Genomic DNA, 13,107 nt, shown 5'->3' with positions numbered 1-13,107 from the left:
ACAGACCCTCATCTGCACCTTTGATCACACTGCCTATTTGCTCATATGCGTATATTCAGAGTTAATTATATTGTTTACACTGCTTATTTTAACATTTTCTACTGTACTATAATTTTATTGTCTATATTTATGTCTTCTACCATTACCCTGCCCATTACTGTACCTCCCCTCCCCCCCATGCTGCTATGACGCCTGAATTTCCCCAAGGGGGTCAATAAAGGAACCTCTCATCTTGAGACGGAAACAATGCCGTGGCTCACGAGCTGCGACTAATGAAGACAACGTGTTTCTCTTTTTAATCAAATGGGTTACATTTTATTGGGAAATTAAATAAAACTTGAGGGCAAAGCAAAAACAGTAGTAAATGTAGGTCATACGTTGTCAAAAATGTTAAAACTACATATAAAAAATGTTGATAAAAGAAAACAGTGAGACAACAAGATTGATCGTATAATTATATCTGACGGTGAGACGTAGCTAAAAAAAAGGGGGGAGAAAAGAGAAAAAAAACAAGGTTAAAAGTTTCAGGGAGAGAGAGGGGGGGGGGTGACAATGGATCAAGTCTATGAACAAGGAGATTCAAAATAAAAACAGCTGTGGTGTCTTTATGTGGCAATTTGTGCACCAGGTACCACAGAATATAAAGTTCCAAATCTGTCACGGAAACAGAATCCTGGTCCAGGAAAATCTTTGCTACCTCCCTCTGAATTCCAAGGATCTTCTTCTTGTAAATTCAGCAGAACTGGAAGGGAAGAGAAACAAATGTGCACAAATCAAGCCAGAATTAGTTATTGGGGGGGAAATATGAACGATCAGAGTGTTCACCTCATTCGATGTCGGTTGTTAAAGCGTCTACGTACCTTCCATCTATTTCCACAGTCGTTGCAGAAGACAAACGTGGTCATTGGCTCGTCAGCGCTGCGGGTTTGAACCTGGGAAGGATCAAGTGCACACAGACTGAAAATATATCCTGAAAATGCGATCATTAACACTTTCAGAGCCGGCCGTGTTTTCCTTTTTACCCCCTTGAATGCCCAGCAACCACGTCAATGTTAACGTTAATATCGCCTAATCTATGTTTTAAATTATGGCTGTGTCTCTAATCTGCCCGTCGCATTATCAATGACCCATTTCCAGTCAACATTGTCGAAGCGGATTGTTTTTTTTATCGGTTCATTTCCGTTTTATAGCATTTTGAAAAGCCCTCGTTTTCAAGAAGAAAAAAAAATAATCCATGATAAACACTGATGTACTGTAATATTCTAGAACGTTGTCATTGTTCGGCCTATTTATGAATCGTTTTCAAATAAACGCTAGATTATCGATAGTATATGTGTACGTATGCATGCTGGTGCCGCAAGCTGTAAATCGATTCTCTTATTTCCTGATCACTCGCACAGTCAAAACAGCCATATCACATATAGGGGGAAAGCTTATATCTCCGTGAAAAGGTCTGATTATCCTAATACTGGTAAAATAGATTCCTTACCCGAGATCAGATGGTATCCAAATGGATTATTCCAATTCCTGATCAACCATTCCAAAAATCGATCCTTTTATTGATCCCACGCATATACTGTAAAACAGCATATACACGCTGTGCTGAGGGTCCATCATGAAGCTGATCGGCCCCGGTTACATGCGTGAGAAGTAAAATGTGGAGTCCGGTTTTTTTTCCCCCATGCATTTTCATTGAGTCCAATCCAAAAGGGTGAATTACCATCTGGGAGACGATAGGGGGCGCTTTTTTGACATCTGAGCGCCTGGGGTGGCTGATTTACCAACGGTAGACTCGGTTGATGAAATATGAATTCAGATCGCTAATAAAGAAAACTCAGGTTGGGCAATCAAAGTGTTAAAAGGTGCTATTGATAGAAATTCTATGTAGACTAATCTTTTTCTTCTGTAAATAATACATCAATAGAGGTTTAGAAAGGTGCAGAATAAAAGTATTGCTTTTCCCCCAAAGAAATGATTGATTTATGAATTCATCATTTAAAAAAATTTGCGGGTCCAAAATTAATGTTGTTGTTTACATGTATCCCCTCCCTACTTCCCATTTCCCCCATGTGGAATGAACTTAATTAGATAAATGACATGCTGGTGCTCTAGTGCGACATCTAGTGGCTGAATGTTATCTATAGCACCTTTAACCTTACAGGAGACATCTGTAAGCCCTCTGCAGTGAGCCTCATAAACAAGGCTCGGGACCCCCACTGATACCCCCCACTGTGTTACATTAACACACCCTTACTGGACTATATATATATTATTATATATGGACAACCAACACTCTTCATACTTGTTCAAACTTCACTGTTATTCTTTTTGCACATTACTGCTTAATTGCACAGCCCAGCTAAATATTCCATCCCACTGTATTGTTATTTTTATTCTAATTAGTGTATATACTCGACCACATCATGCACAATTGTACAGCCCTGGCCTATTTCAACCTATTATATTTTATAATTATATTTTACTTCTATTTTAATTTAGTTTATATTCCATTTTATCTTATTCAACCTTTTATTTTATTATACCATAATTGTCTGTCCGTTAATGTCGCACCAAACAACCAAATCAAATTCCTTGTATGTGTAAACGACTTGGTAATAAAGACCTTTCTGATTCGGATTCTGGATAAGGTTGGATATGGGGTCGTCATAGAACCACAAGTACCCCTGCTGTATACATCTCTAGCACCTATATACTTAATAAAGCAGCACATGGTGTGGTTTCTGTCCCTGTGTAGGTACTTAATAAAGCAGCACAGGGCGCGCTCTCTGTACCTGTGTAGGTACTTAATAAAGCAGCACAGGACGCGCTCTCTGTACCTGTGTGTAGGTGCATCTCTTCCCCTTGCACTTTCCGCAGGTGAACAGGTCCGTTATGGTGCCTCCGGTGGTGGCCAGCTGGTGGTCCCTGACAGCCTCTTTGGTCAAGCTCTTCCTCATCTCCCTCAGCTCGTCACTGGCCATTTCCTAGAGGAGCGGGGGGCATCGACAAATGAGCTTGGGATGCTTATTCATTCATTCATTCAAACTATTTAAACTCGAAGGACACTGAGGTTTCCCTTATTTACAGTGACATCGAGTAACAGATAAAATGAAGATGAAAACAAGGAATCAGAACGATAAAATCAGGTTAAAATAAGATAAAAACAAGTAATCAGCACGATAAAATCCGGTTAAAATAAAATACAAATAAGTAATCAGCATGATCAAATCAAGTTGAAATAAGATAAAAACAAGTAATCAGCACAATGAATTCAAGTTAAAGGGGACATGTACTATAAATGTCATTTTTCAATCTCTAGCATTGTATTATAGTAATAGGAGTTCGTATCAATGTGTTTTAGTGTCTAAATACCATATTGGCGGATTGCTCTGATTCAGCTCAGATCATTTCCTTCTCCAGTAAATTAGGCCATCCTGATTTGAAGGCCTGAATGACGTTACTCAGGCTCTGGGTAGCAGACAGTGATGTGATTGGCTCTGTGGTTGTAGCTAATGCCCGCCCACAATCTACATAGACTGACTGTACACAGCGAGTGGAAAACCACTTCCTCATACTGCGCATGCACTAGTCTGGAGGGAGAGAGAGAGAGAGATAGAGAGCATTCAGGAGCACTTGGGGGGGGGGGGGAGGTCCGCGAGACACACCTCCGAACGGGAGAGTGATAGAGAGAAAAAAAGGAAGAGAGGGGGAGGAAGGGAGGCCCCCCCCCCCAGCACACCGAGAGGCAGAGAAAAAAAGAACGGCCTGTCTTTTCTCCCTCCCTCCCTCCCTCTCTCTCTCCCTCCCTCCCTCCCCCTCTACCAGTCGCAGACTGTATGGACCAACTGTCACGCAAAGTGCTTATGGGCGGAGCCAGGCCATAACAGCCTGAAATCTTGAAGCTGAAAAATTATGGTTTTGAGTACTTGATTAGAAATATAAAACAATGCATTTTTTTTTGAAAAAAAAACGTACAGATGTCTTCAATACACTCACAGGAATTGTGTAAAGTTGCCCAAATAGTGCTAGGAATAGCCCCTTTAAAATAAGATAAAAACAAGTAATCAGCACAATAAATTTGAGTTAAAATATGATAAAAACAAGTAATCAGCACAATAAAATCAAGTTAACATAAGATAGAAACAAGTAATCAGCACGATAAAATCAAGTTAAAGGAACACTTCTCCAGAGAGAGACAAGAAGATAGATACCAGTTTCCTCTCTGTGCGTTCAGTAGAAAGCTATCTGGCTGCACGTTAGCCTAGCTTAGCACAATGAATGGAAGCGGACATGACCGGTTAGCCTAGGCATTGTCCAACTAACACCTCTCCCGAAGTCTAACCGGTTACGTCTGCTTCCATTCATTGTGCTGAGCTAGGCTAACGTGCAGCCAGATAGCTTTCTACTGAACGCACAGAGAGGAAACTGGTATGTATGTATCTTCGTCTCTCTAGAGAAGACAATAAGCTAATTTCCCAAAATGTTAGCATGTTCTTTTAAAATAAGATAAAAACAGGAAACAAGAAAAGTAGACTGAAAGCAATTACAAAATGATGTACAATGGCTATTAACCAAAGCTATAAATTGTCCAAAGGTATAAGTATAAAACTTTAAAGTGCAGTGAAGGGCGTTCCAGCACTAGAAGAGAAGCTACACACTCTGTATCTATCACGGTTTGACCGACACATGACCGTATATATACACCGTCGTTAAAGGGAGACGAATGGACCATTAATCACAGCAACACTGCAGAAACCCTGTATCGACTTGAGGTGCGCCGGGAAGACTGACGAGCAGCTCCTTTCCAAGCAGCGGCATGTTTTGCACTCACACGGCATACGCTCACACCTGGCAGCACTTCAAGTTTAAAGTTTCTTTATTAGTTGTCATACAGAAATACAGAATACTTTGCATGAAATGCTTCTCTGTTTTGCTCCTGAGTGTGCTAGATAATAACAATAGTATAAAATAAGTACAATATAAGTATAAAATAGAAAGTCAAGAAGTCAAGTACGTAAACAAGTGTAAACAACAAAATTGTTCAGTATACCTATATATATACAGTATGTACAGCTGGTACAAAAATGGTGAGGTATAGCTTAGCTTGTGGTGCCACCTTGTGGTGGTGAGGTGCAATGAGGTGCAATAAGGAATAAGGAATGAGAATGCTGTGCAATTTCCTTATCAATAATATAAATATAAAGTGTAAAGTAGGGCTGTCTTAAATACTTCGAAGCTTCATTCGATGGCACGAGATTCGAACATAAAAATAAAATAAAAATGTTTGCCTCCAAAATCTTGCGCCTCCATTCCAATGAAACTAAAGTAAGCGGCGCCTTCCCGCCTCCATTCCAATGAAACGAAAGTAAGCGGCGCCTCGACTCCACCTCTCTACAACAAGCACGTGGAGATTATCTGTTGAAAACAACAAGGACATGTGCAGCAGACATGTCGACGAAGAAGTCAGACGTGTGGTTACACTTTAAAATATGCAAAGACAATGCCCAAAAAGCAGAGTGCCAGATATGCCAGAAGAAAATGGCATATCACAACTCTACAACAACTTTGTCAAATCACCTAAAAAACGCAAGTATCGTTGTACACGACGGCGACGCCACACAAAACATTAATAAGGCTATGCCTATGCTGCTATGACTAATGTGTTACCAAGTTGACTAATTTAATTGTAATCATCTGCTTTTGTAGGTGCATTGTCTGATATAATTATAAATTAAATATAATATAATTGTTTGCTTGATAGACGAAGGTTGCAACATAATTATGTAATGTCATGTCGTTGGCTGTGAGAGCAGCCCCACTGCACCCAGGCAGCGCAGCCGAGTGAAACCTTGCTGGCTGCGTCAGTCAAGAAAGGGGCTACTTAATTCATTAATCGAATCCACTTTATTTATAGAGCACATTTAAAAACAACAACGTTTACCAAAGTGCTGTACAAGTCCCACAACATAAGATAACAAATTTAAATTGAAGCTCGGCCCCGAAGCTTCGATTGCCAAAAAAAGCTTCGAAGGTCAGCCCTAGTGTAAAGTGTGTTAGTGTCTAAAGTGGTAAAGTGGGTGCTACTGCTACAGTGTGTTGTTTATTTAAAGTGAGCGTGTGTGTGTGTTGATGGTTTGTTATTGTTCATTGAGCATCCTGATGGCCTGGGGATAGAACCCACTGGAAGTGGGTTCATTCCAAGGAAACTATAAAAGAAGGAAGGGTCACCACGTCACTGTGTAGCGCGTCAACGCACATTGGTGCCAAGTGTGGAAACCTTCAGTTCGGCCATCTCCTCGTTTATGACCTTTTAAACAGGTTATTACATTGGATGTCAGAATCATCTGCAATTTGTTGCATAGTTGACTAGCTAACGTTTGATATATTGGTTGATGTATATTTCCTCAGATAGCTGCTATATTATGAATTTTAATACAGGCTTCAATAGAACTGGCACCAACGTCTGGCACCAAGCAGAGCATAGAACGCTGGTATTCTGACATGGTGACCTTTCCTTCTTTTATAGTTTCCTTGGTTAATTGTTAATTGTAATCCTTGGTTTGTAAATTGGTGCGACAATAACTGTCTGGTTTTATATGTTAAGACTGCAGAGATGGTGTTTGACCCGAGGTGTTGGGGACCACAGTCCTGTGGTCATCCACAAACAGTCCATCTCGCAGGTCTCTTCATATAAGTATCTTGGGATTTTTGTTGATAACACACTAACCTGGAACACTAGGGGTGGGAATTGCCAGAGACCTCACGATACGATACTATCGCGATACTTGCGTCACGATAGTATCGCGATACTAAATATATCGCGATACGCTGAGTATTGCGATTTTTTTTTTTTTTTTTATCACATTTAATTTATTACCTTTTTTCAACTGCAAAGTAAAACTTTGTCAACATGTTTTATCTAATAAAATAAAGTTCAGTCTGTTCATCTCACTTCAATAATTTTTATTGCAGAACATGGTATTTTCTCAAGCAGAGATATAAACACTGTAATCTGTGTTGCATGTACCTGACAAACTGAACTGCTTGTAGTACAGTCATATTCCAACTTAACTGAATGCACATGTGTGTGGACTACTGTACTATTACAGGTATTGAAATGAACAATGCAACTTGCTTATACAAAAAATAAAATAAAAAAATGAATAATTAAATATAGATACTTGGCGTCCCTGTATCGATACAGTATCGCGATACTACTACGTATCGATTTTTTCCCCCAACCCCTATGGAACACCCATGTAGACAGCCTGTGTAGCAGACTACAACAACGACTGCACTTTCTACGCCGCCTTAGAGTTCAGTGTAGATACAAAATGTATGTTACCTTTTTAACAAATCTGTATTAGAGAGTCTCATCAGATACGGTATTACAGCTTGGTTTGGTAACCTGTCTGTACAACTAAAGTCCAAACTGGTCCGTCTGATGCAGACTGCATGGAAGATCATAGGGGTGAAAGGTCACCCATCCCTGCAGTCTATTTTTGAACAGGCTACTCTAAGGCAAGCCAATAGAATAGTCTCAGACCCCTCCCTTGTTTTACAAGCAGAGTATGAGCTGCTACTGCCCTCTGGTAGGCCGTAAGCCAGGGCCCCAAATTTGGGCCACGGCTACCATCTTGGGGGACTAACTTTCATAGTGATTTTTGGGAAGGTATACACCCCTGCTGCTAGAAAATATGTGATAGCAATGCAGCAGTTGCCTCCAAATGTGTGCCATCATATCTTTTATAACACTACCAAGCATATTTTTCAGGCCTCCTGTCGTAAATTACATGTCCCAAATTAATCATGATCGCTCCTGAACCATAAGGCCTATATGCATGTGTCTGGTCTCCTTTGATAGGTAACAAGCTAGGACATATGAATCCAGTGTAAGTAAACCCACATATATTACCATTCCAGAGTAAATGGATACAATGAAGGAAAACATTTATATCCTCGCCTGGTACATAATCTTAATTTAAAAGGCAATATGACCATTATTACCAATATCACATGGATAATAATGCAACGGAATGTGTCCTCCTACTCCTCGACTACAAATGTAACTCTGGATCTGATGAAAATACATAAAAAATACAACATTTATGATACAATTTATAAAGATATCCCATTTGATCCATGGACATGACTTTTAAAGGCTGTCTAGATCAATAATTATTATTATTATCCGACTCCACCCACCCATATGAACAAACATTTTATTGGATGTCTATAAGCCAACCACTGTTCCACATCATCTAAAGTGGACTGCATTAGAGCCACACCCCTCTTTCAGCAAGCATGGCCGATCGTGATGCTAGGAGAAAGCGTAAGGAACATTTTAATCAAGTAATCATGTTTACATTTTTAACACAAACCACCTTCTACTTCCTTATGCAGTAAAAACATTGACAGGTAATACTGAGCTCATCCAAACACTGAACAAGCTTGGGCATGGGGTCTATTACTCTCAACTTGAAGAGAATGACACTGCTCTGTGTCTCCAAAAGCTAGCAACAGCCTCAACTCAAAGAGTTGTACTTCCAGCATCAATCTTGCATGGGACAATATTGATAGACTTGAGGAAACTCACTGGAAAGGGCACATCACATAAGTCAATGGTATAGTTGTACAGGCCAATGTCTATGGACCACAACTACCAAGAGCTGAGCTTCCACACATTGAGAAACTGAAGCAGAGATCGGTCACCATTGAGGACCAAGAACTGGGAGTATATGAAGCAGGTGCGCGTGTGGGCCCACAGCCTCTCCCAACCAGGGAACACTGTGTGCAGGAAACCAAGGAAGCTGCTCTTCTTGCCTGCAAGAAGAACCTGGTGTGGGCACTTGCAAGGCAAACAGATACAGAGAAGCAGACAATCCCAAGCTGGACTGGTTTTAATATCAGCACCAGGGACCAAGAACCAATCTCACAAGATATAGTTGGGTATCTGCCAACCATCAATTCACCAGCCACACAGTTGACCAGTGTTTGAAATCCTGAATCAATCAGAGATAATCAGAAAGGAACTGCATCGCCACTGAAATTGCCTGGAAGCACAAAGAGCGCTTCTCCAACATTCTTCTCAGAATGGGGACATTCCATACCATATGTAATGCCTTAGCCATCCTAGGAAAGCGATGTCGGGATGCTGGTCTAAAGGACATATGCATAGAGGCTGGAATTGTCGCAGAGGGTCCTGTCAATAGAGTCCTTGATGGTAAACACTATAACCGTGCTGTCAGGGTCCACAAGTACATCTATGAAGCACTGATGAGACTCACATGGGCAGAGTTCAGAGTTCACACTGTGGGTTGAGGACAGCATTCCAGAGAAGAGTGGGATGATCAAATCATTCTTGGACAATGTGAAAGACATGGCCAGTGACTTGAACCAACAGACGGCGAACAATCTGCTGCAAAGTCCACTCTTAGCTGAGCTGATAACCCTGTGGACAGACTTTCTGGAACATTTCCGTCACAACAATGGAGAGCTTTCTGCATGTCATACATTGACATGGTCGATAACGTAATACTTGGCCTTCTGCGTGCCTCTCGTGAGGGGGACTGGGAGTTGCACCTCCATGCTATAAGAAGCATGATCCCATGGTGCTTTGCTTATGATAAGATAAATTATGCCAGGTACCTGTCCCCTTACTTTGCTCAGATGAAAAACCGCCCAGAGAAGCATCCTGCTGTGTATATGAGACCTTCAAGACGGGCCAATTCTTGGTGCAGCTGTCAAGTAACAACCCCTTTGGACGGATCCCTGTGGACCAGGCTACTGAAGTCACAGTTAACAAAGACACACACTCCTGGAGGCACAACAAGGTTCAGCCTGAATGCTGGAACTGTCAAGCGTTACTACATAACAGCTGAGCACCGCAGTGCATTCCTGGGACAGTTAAGGGAGATGGTGCAAGGTAACAAATCAGAGGTTTGTCATGCGGAGCTACAGCAGCCAATAATCCTGAAAGATGAGGAAGCAGTTTCAGGAGTAGTTAGCCTCATACAAGAATGGGTCAACCCATTTGCAGAGAAGCGGGACCTCATTAGAATCTCTACAGCAAAGACAGCCCCCAAGGAGATTGACTCCGACCTGATGAAGGCATATGAGATTGGTGAGCAATGCTATGCAATCTTCAAGGATGAGAGACTGGGGAAAGACCCACCAGCAAAGAAATTCCATGACCCAATGAAAACCAACAGGCTAAAAACATTCAGTGATATGTGTAAGAAGAGAGAAGTGAAATCAAGTGGGAGGGCAATCATCTTGAAAGCAAACAGGTCTTTGTTTGGACACATCAAAAGTGATGGCACAAGGGCGCAGTCTACATATCGTCACCCTCTTAAAATAATGGCCTATGTCATTTTTTGGAGAAAATGTTTTTTTTGCCTAACTAATGATGCTGGCCACCCTCTGGTACAATCGCCTACATCCTTAATTGAAAGGATCATGCTGTTTCTACCCTGGAAGAATATTGTCTATGTCAAGAGTGTGACTTAGGCAGTTTTATCTTTTGCCTAAGTCACAAGACATGCGACTTAGGCAATTTTACAACTTTTCAAGATGGCAGATGCTTCGAGAAGCAAGAAAAGCTACAGTCTGGATGAAGTAATTTCCATGATTCAGGGCTCGTCCCCTATTGGTAAGTGATAAGGTTTACTATAATATAGGCCAGGCTATATATGTTGTGTAGTTATTTAGTCTTTTACTGTCACAAATTATAGTTTAATTACAAACACAAAATAGTGAATGAATCCAAGCAGCCTTTGACAGCCTAGATAGGGAAGTGCTTTGGAAAATCCTAGGTCACTATGGCCTACCCTCTAAGATCATCAACCTAATAAAGAACATGTACCAGGATTTCAATGGCCGGGTGATCTGCAAGGGCAAACTGTCAGACACCTTTGCCATCACAACAGGGGTGCGGCAGGGTTGTCTTCTTTCTACTTTGATTTTCCTCATTGCCATTGGCTGGATCATGAGAAGAACAACTGAAAATCAACAGACAGGAATCCAGTGGACCTTGTTTACCCAGCTCGAGGACCTGGATTTCACAGACAACCTTGCGCTAGTCTCTGAAAACCACACACACATGCAACAGAAGACAGATAGTCTGTACCTAACAGTGACCAGCTTGGACTCAAGATCAACACCGGAAAAACGAAGACCATGAGGTTAAATCTAAAAACACATGATCCAATCACACTGAGGGGAGAGGCCATAGAGGACGTGGAACACTTCACCTACCTAGGGAGTAACATCAGCAGGGATGGAGGAGCAGACAGGGACATAGAGACACGCATCAGCAAAGCACAGGTAGCATTCAGGATACTCAGGCCAATCTGGTTGTCCAAGGAACTCTCCAACAACACCAAGCTACGGATCTTCAATACCAATGTGAAGACTGTCCTGCTCTACGGCTCTGAGACGTGGAAGACTACCGAGGGCCTCACAAGCAAGATCCAGGTGTTTGTCAACAAATGCCTGCGCTACATCCTCAAGCTGTGGTGGCCCATCAAAACCACAAATGAAGAGCTGTGGAGGATAACCAACCAGGACAGCATAGCTACCACCATCAAAAGGAGAAAGTGGAACTGGATAGAGCATACCCTTAGGAAGGACTCCAACAACATCACTAGACAGGCCTTGGACTACAACCCGCAGGGGAAGAGGAAAGCCGGTAGGCCGAGAAACACCTGGAGACGTTCCACACTCCAAGACCTAAAGAACATCGGAGTGAGCTGGAAAGAAGCAAAGGCCCTGGCCCAGAAGAGAGTGAGATGGAGAGCTCTGGTGGACGCCCTATGCCCCCCAACGGGGTAAAGAGGATTAAGTCAAGTCCAAGCAGAAACGTCTCAAAGGAATGCCATACAAGGGCAAAGGTGGCAACAAAATACCTGCGAAGGCTAAGGGTCCTCCCTGCAATTCAAAGTTCTGTCAACGAGTCAAGACTCGAGACTGCCAATCCATTACAGAAGAACAGAGGCAGTGGATATTTCAAAATGTTTGGTCGATGAACACCTGGGAAGATTGTCGGTTATACATCTCAACTTTGGTCACAAAGGTCGCCATAAAGCAAAGGAAAGTTGCTGAAGAATCCAGGCGTGTCATTGTCCTACCAACTTAAACTTCAGGATGAAACAAGTCATAGTGTGCCAGGCACTTTTTTCTTCTACACTTGGTCTCCATGAAAGAACCATTAGACACTGGCTGAATGAAGACACCATCGACCATGACAGACAAGCAGCAGCCCCGCCAACTAAATCTGGACCCAAGAGTGGCAAGCTTGCAAAGCTGGAAACTGATGTCACAGATTTCCTAAGGACTGGTTGAAGGACCTGCTCACTGTTGATTCGCATTACTGCAGAAGCACAGCGACCTACAAAGACAAGAAGTTCCTTCACCCAGGCACAACCATCTCCCAACTACATCGGGAATATCAACAAGCAGCTGCAACTGCTGGAGTGAGGGCCGTTGGGATACGGCATTTTACAGATGTGTTCCATGAAGGAAAGTATTCCGTATTCATTCCTCGAAAAGATCAGTGTGATGTTTGTGTTTCATTCAAGCATGGTAATATCAGTAAGGCCAAATATGATGCACATGTGATGGCAAATGATGAAGCAAGACAAGAGAAATCACACAACAAGGATTCTGCAAACAATGAGAAGTCTGTTTGGACAATGGACTTGCAAGCCGTGCTGCTGTGTCCAAAAACCCAAGCCAGCTTCCTGTATTACAAAACAAAACTGCAGGTCCATAACTTTACCCTATATGACTTGAAATAAAAAGGAAGGGTACTGCTACATGTGGGACGAGACTCAGGGCGATCTCAGTAGCAAAGTATTCGCACACCTTCAATATCGCCATTTTGAAGGTTTGATCAAAGATCATCCAGAAATCAAGGATATAGTAGTGTGGAGCGATGGTTGTGGTTATCAGAACCGCAATGCAAATGTGGCGAATGCATTTTCTGAGCTTGCCAGGAAATATGGGGTACTAATAACACAGAAGTACCTTGTTGCTGGACACATACAAATGGAGTGCGACAGCATGCATAGTACCATTGAAAGTAAAATTATTACGGATATAATCACC

The 13,107-nt window shown here is 42.0% G+C and overlaps 1 protein-coding gene across 2 annotated transcripts in view; it reads right to left on the bottom strand.

Moving 5' to 3' along the window:
- Positions 1-292: 292 nt before the first annotated feature.
- Positions 293-13,107, bottom strand: part of tcea1 (transcription elongation factor A (SII), 1) — a 49,316-nt gene continuing 36,501 nt past the window's right edge. For both annotated transcript variants that reach the window (XM_084327967.1, XM_084327968.1), the window contains exons 8-10: positions 2,838-2,984; positions 861-932; positions 293-742 (exon numbers count right to left, since the gene is read on the bottom strand). In XM_084327967.1, coding sequence (XP_084184093.1) covers positions 734-742; positions 861-932; positions 2,838-2,984 — 228 coding nt within the window. In that variant the 3' untranslated portion in view covers positions 293-733. The remainder of the gene's footprint in view (positions 743-860; positions 933-2,837; positions 2,985-13,107) is intronic.

Source organism: Notolepis coatsorum (genome assembly GCF_963971535.1).
Source record: "Notolepis coatsorum genome assembly, chromosome: 13".
In the NCBI taxonomy this organism is placed as follows: Eukaryota; Metazoa; Chordata; class Actinopteri; order Aulopiformes; family Paralepididae; genus Notolepis; species Notolepis coatsorum.
Note: the sequence above shows the minus strand (reverse complement) of the source record. Positions and strands in the feature narration are given on the sequence as shown.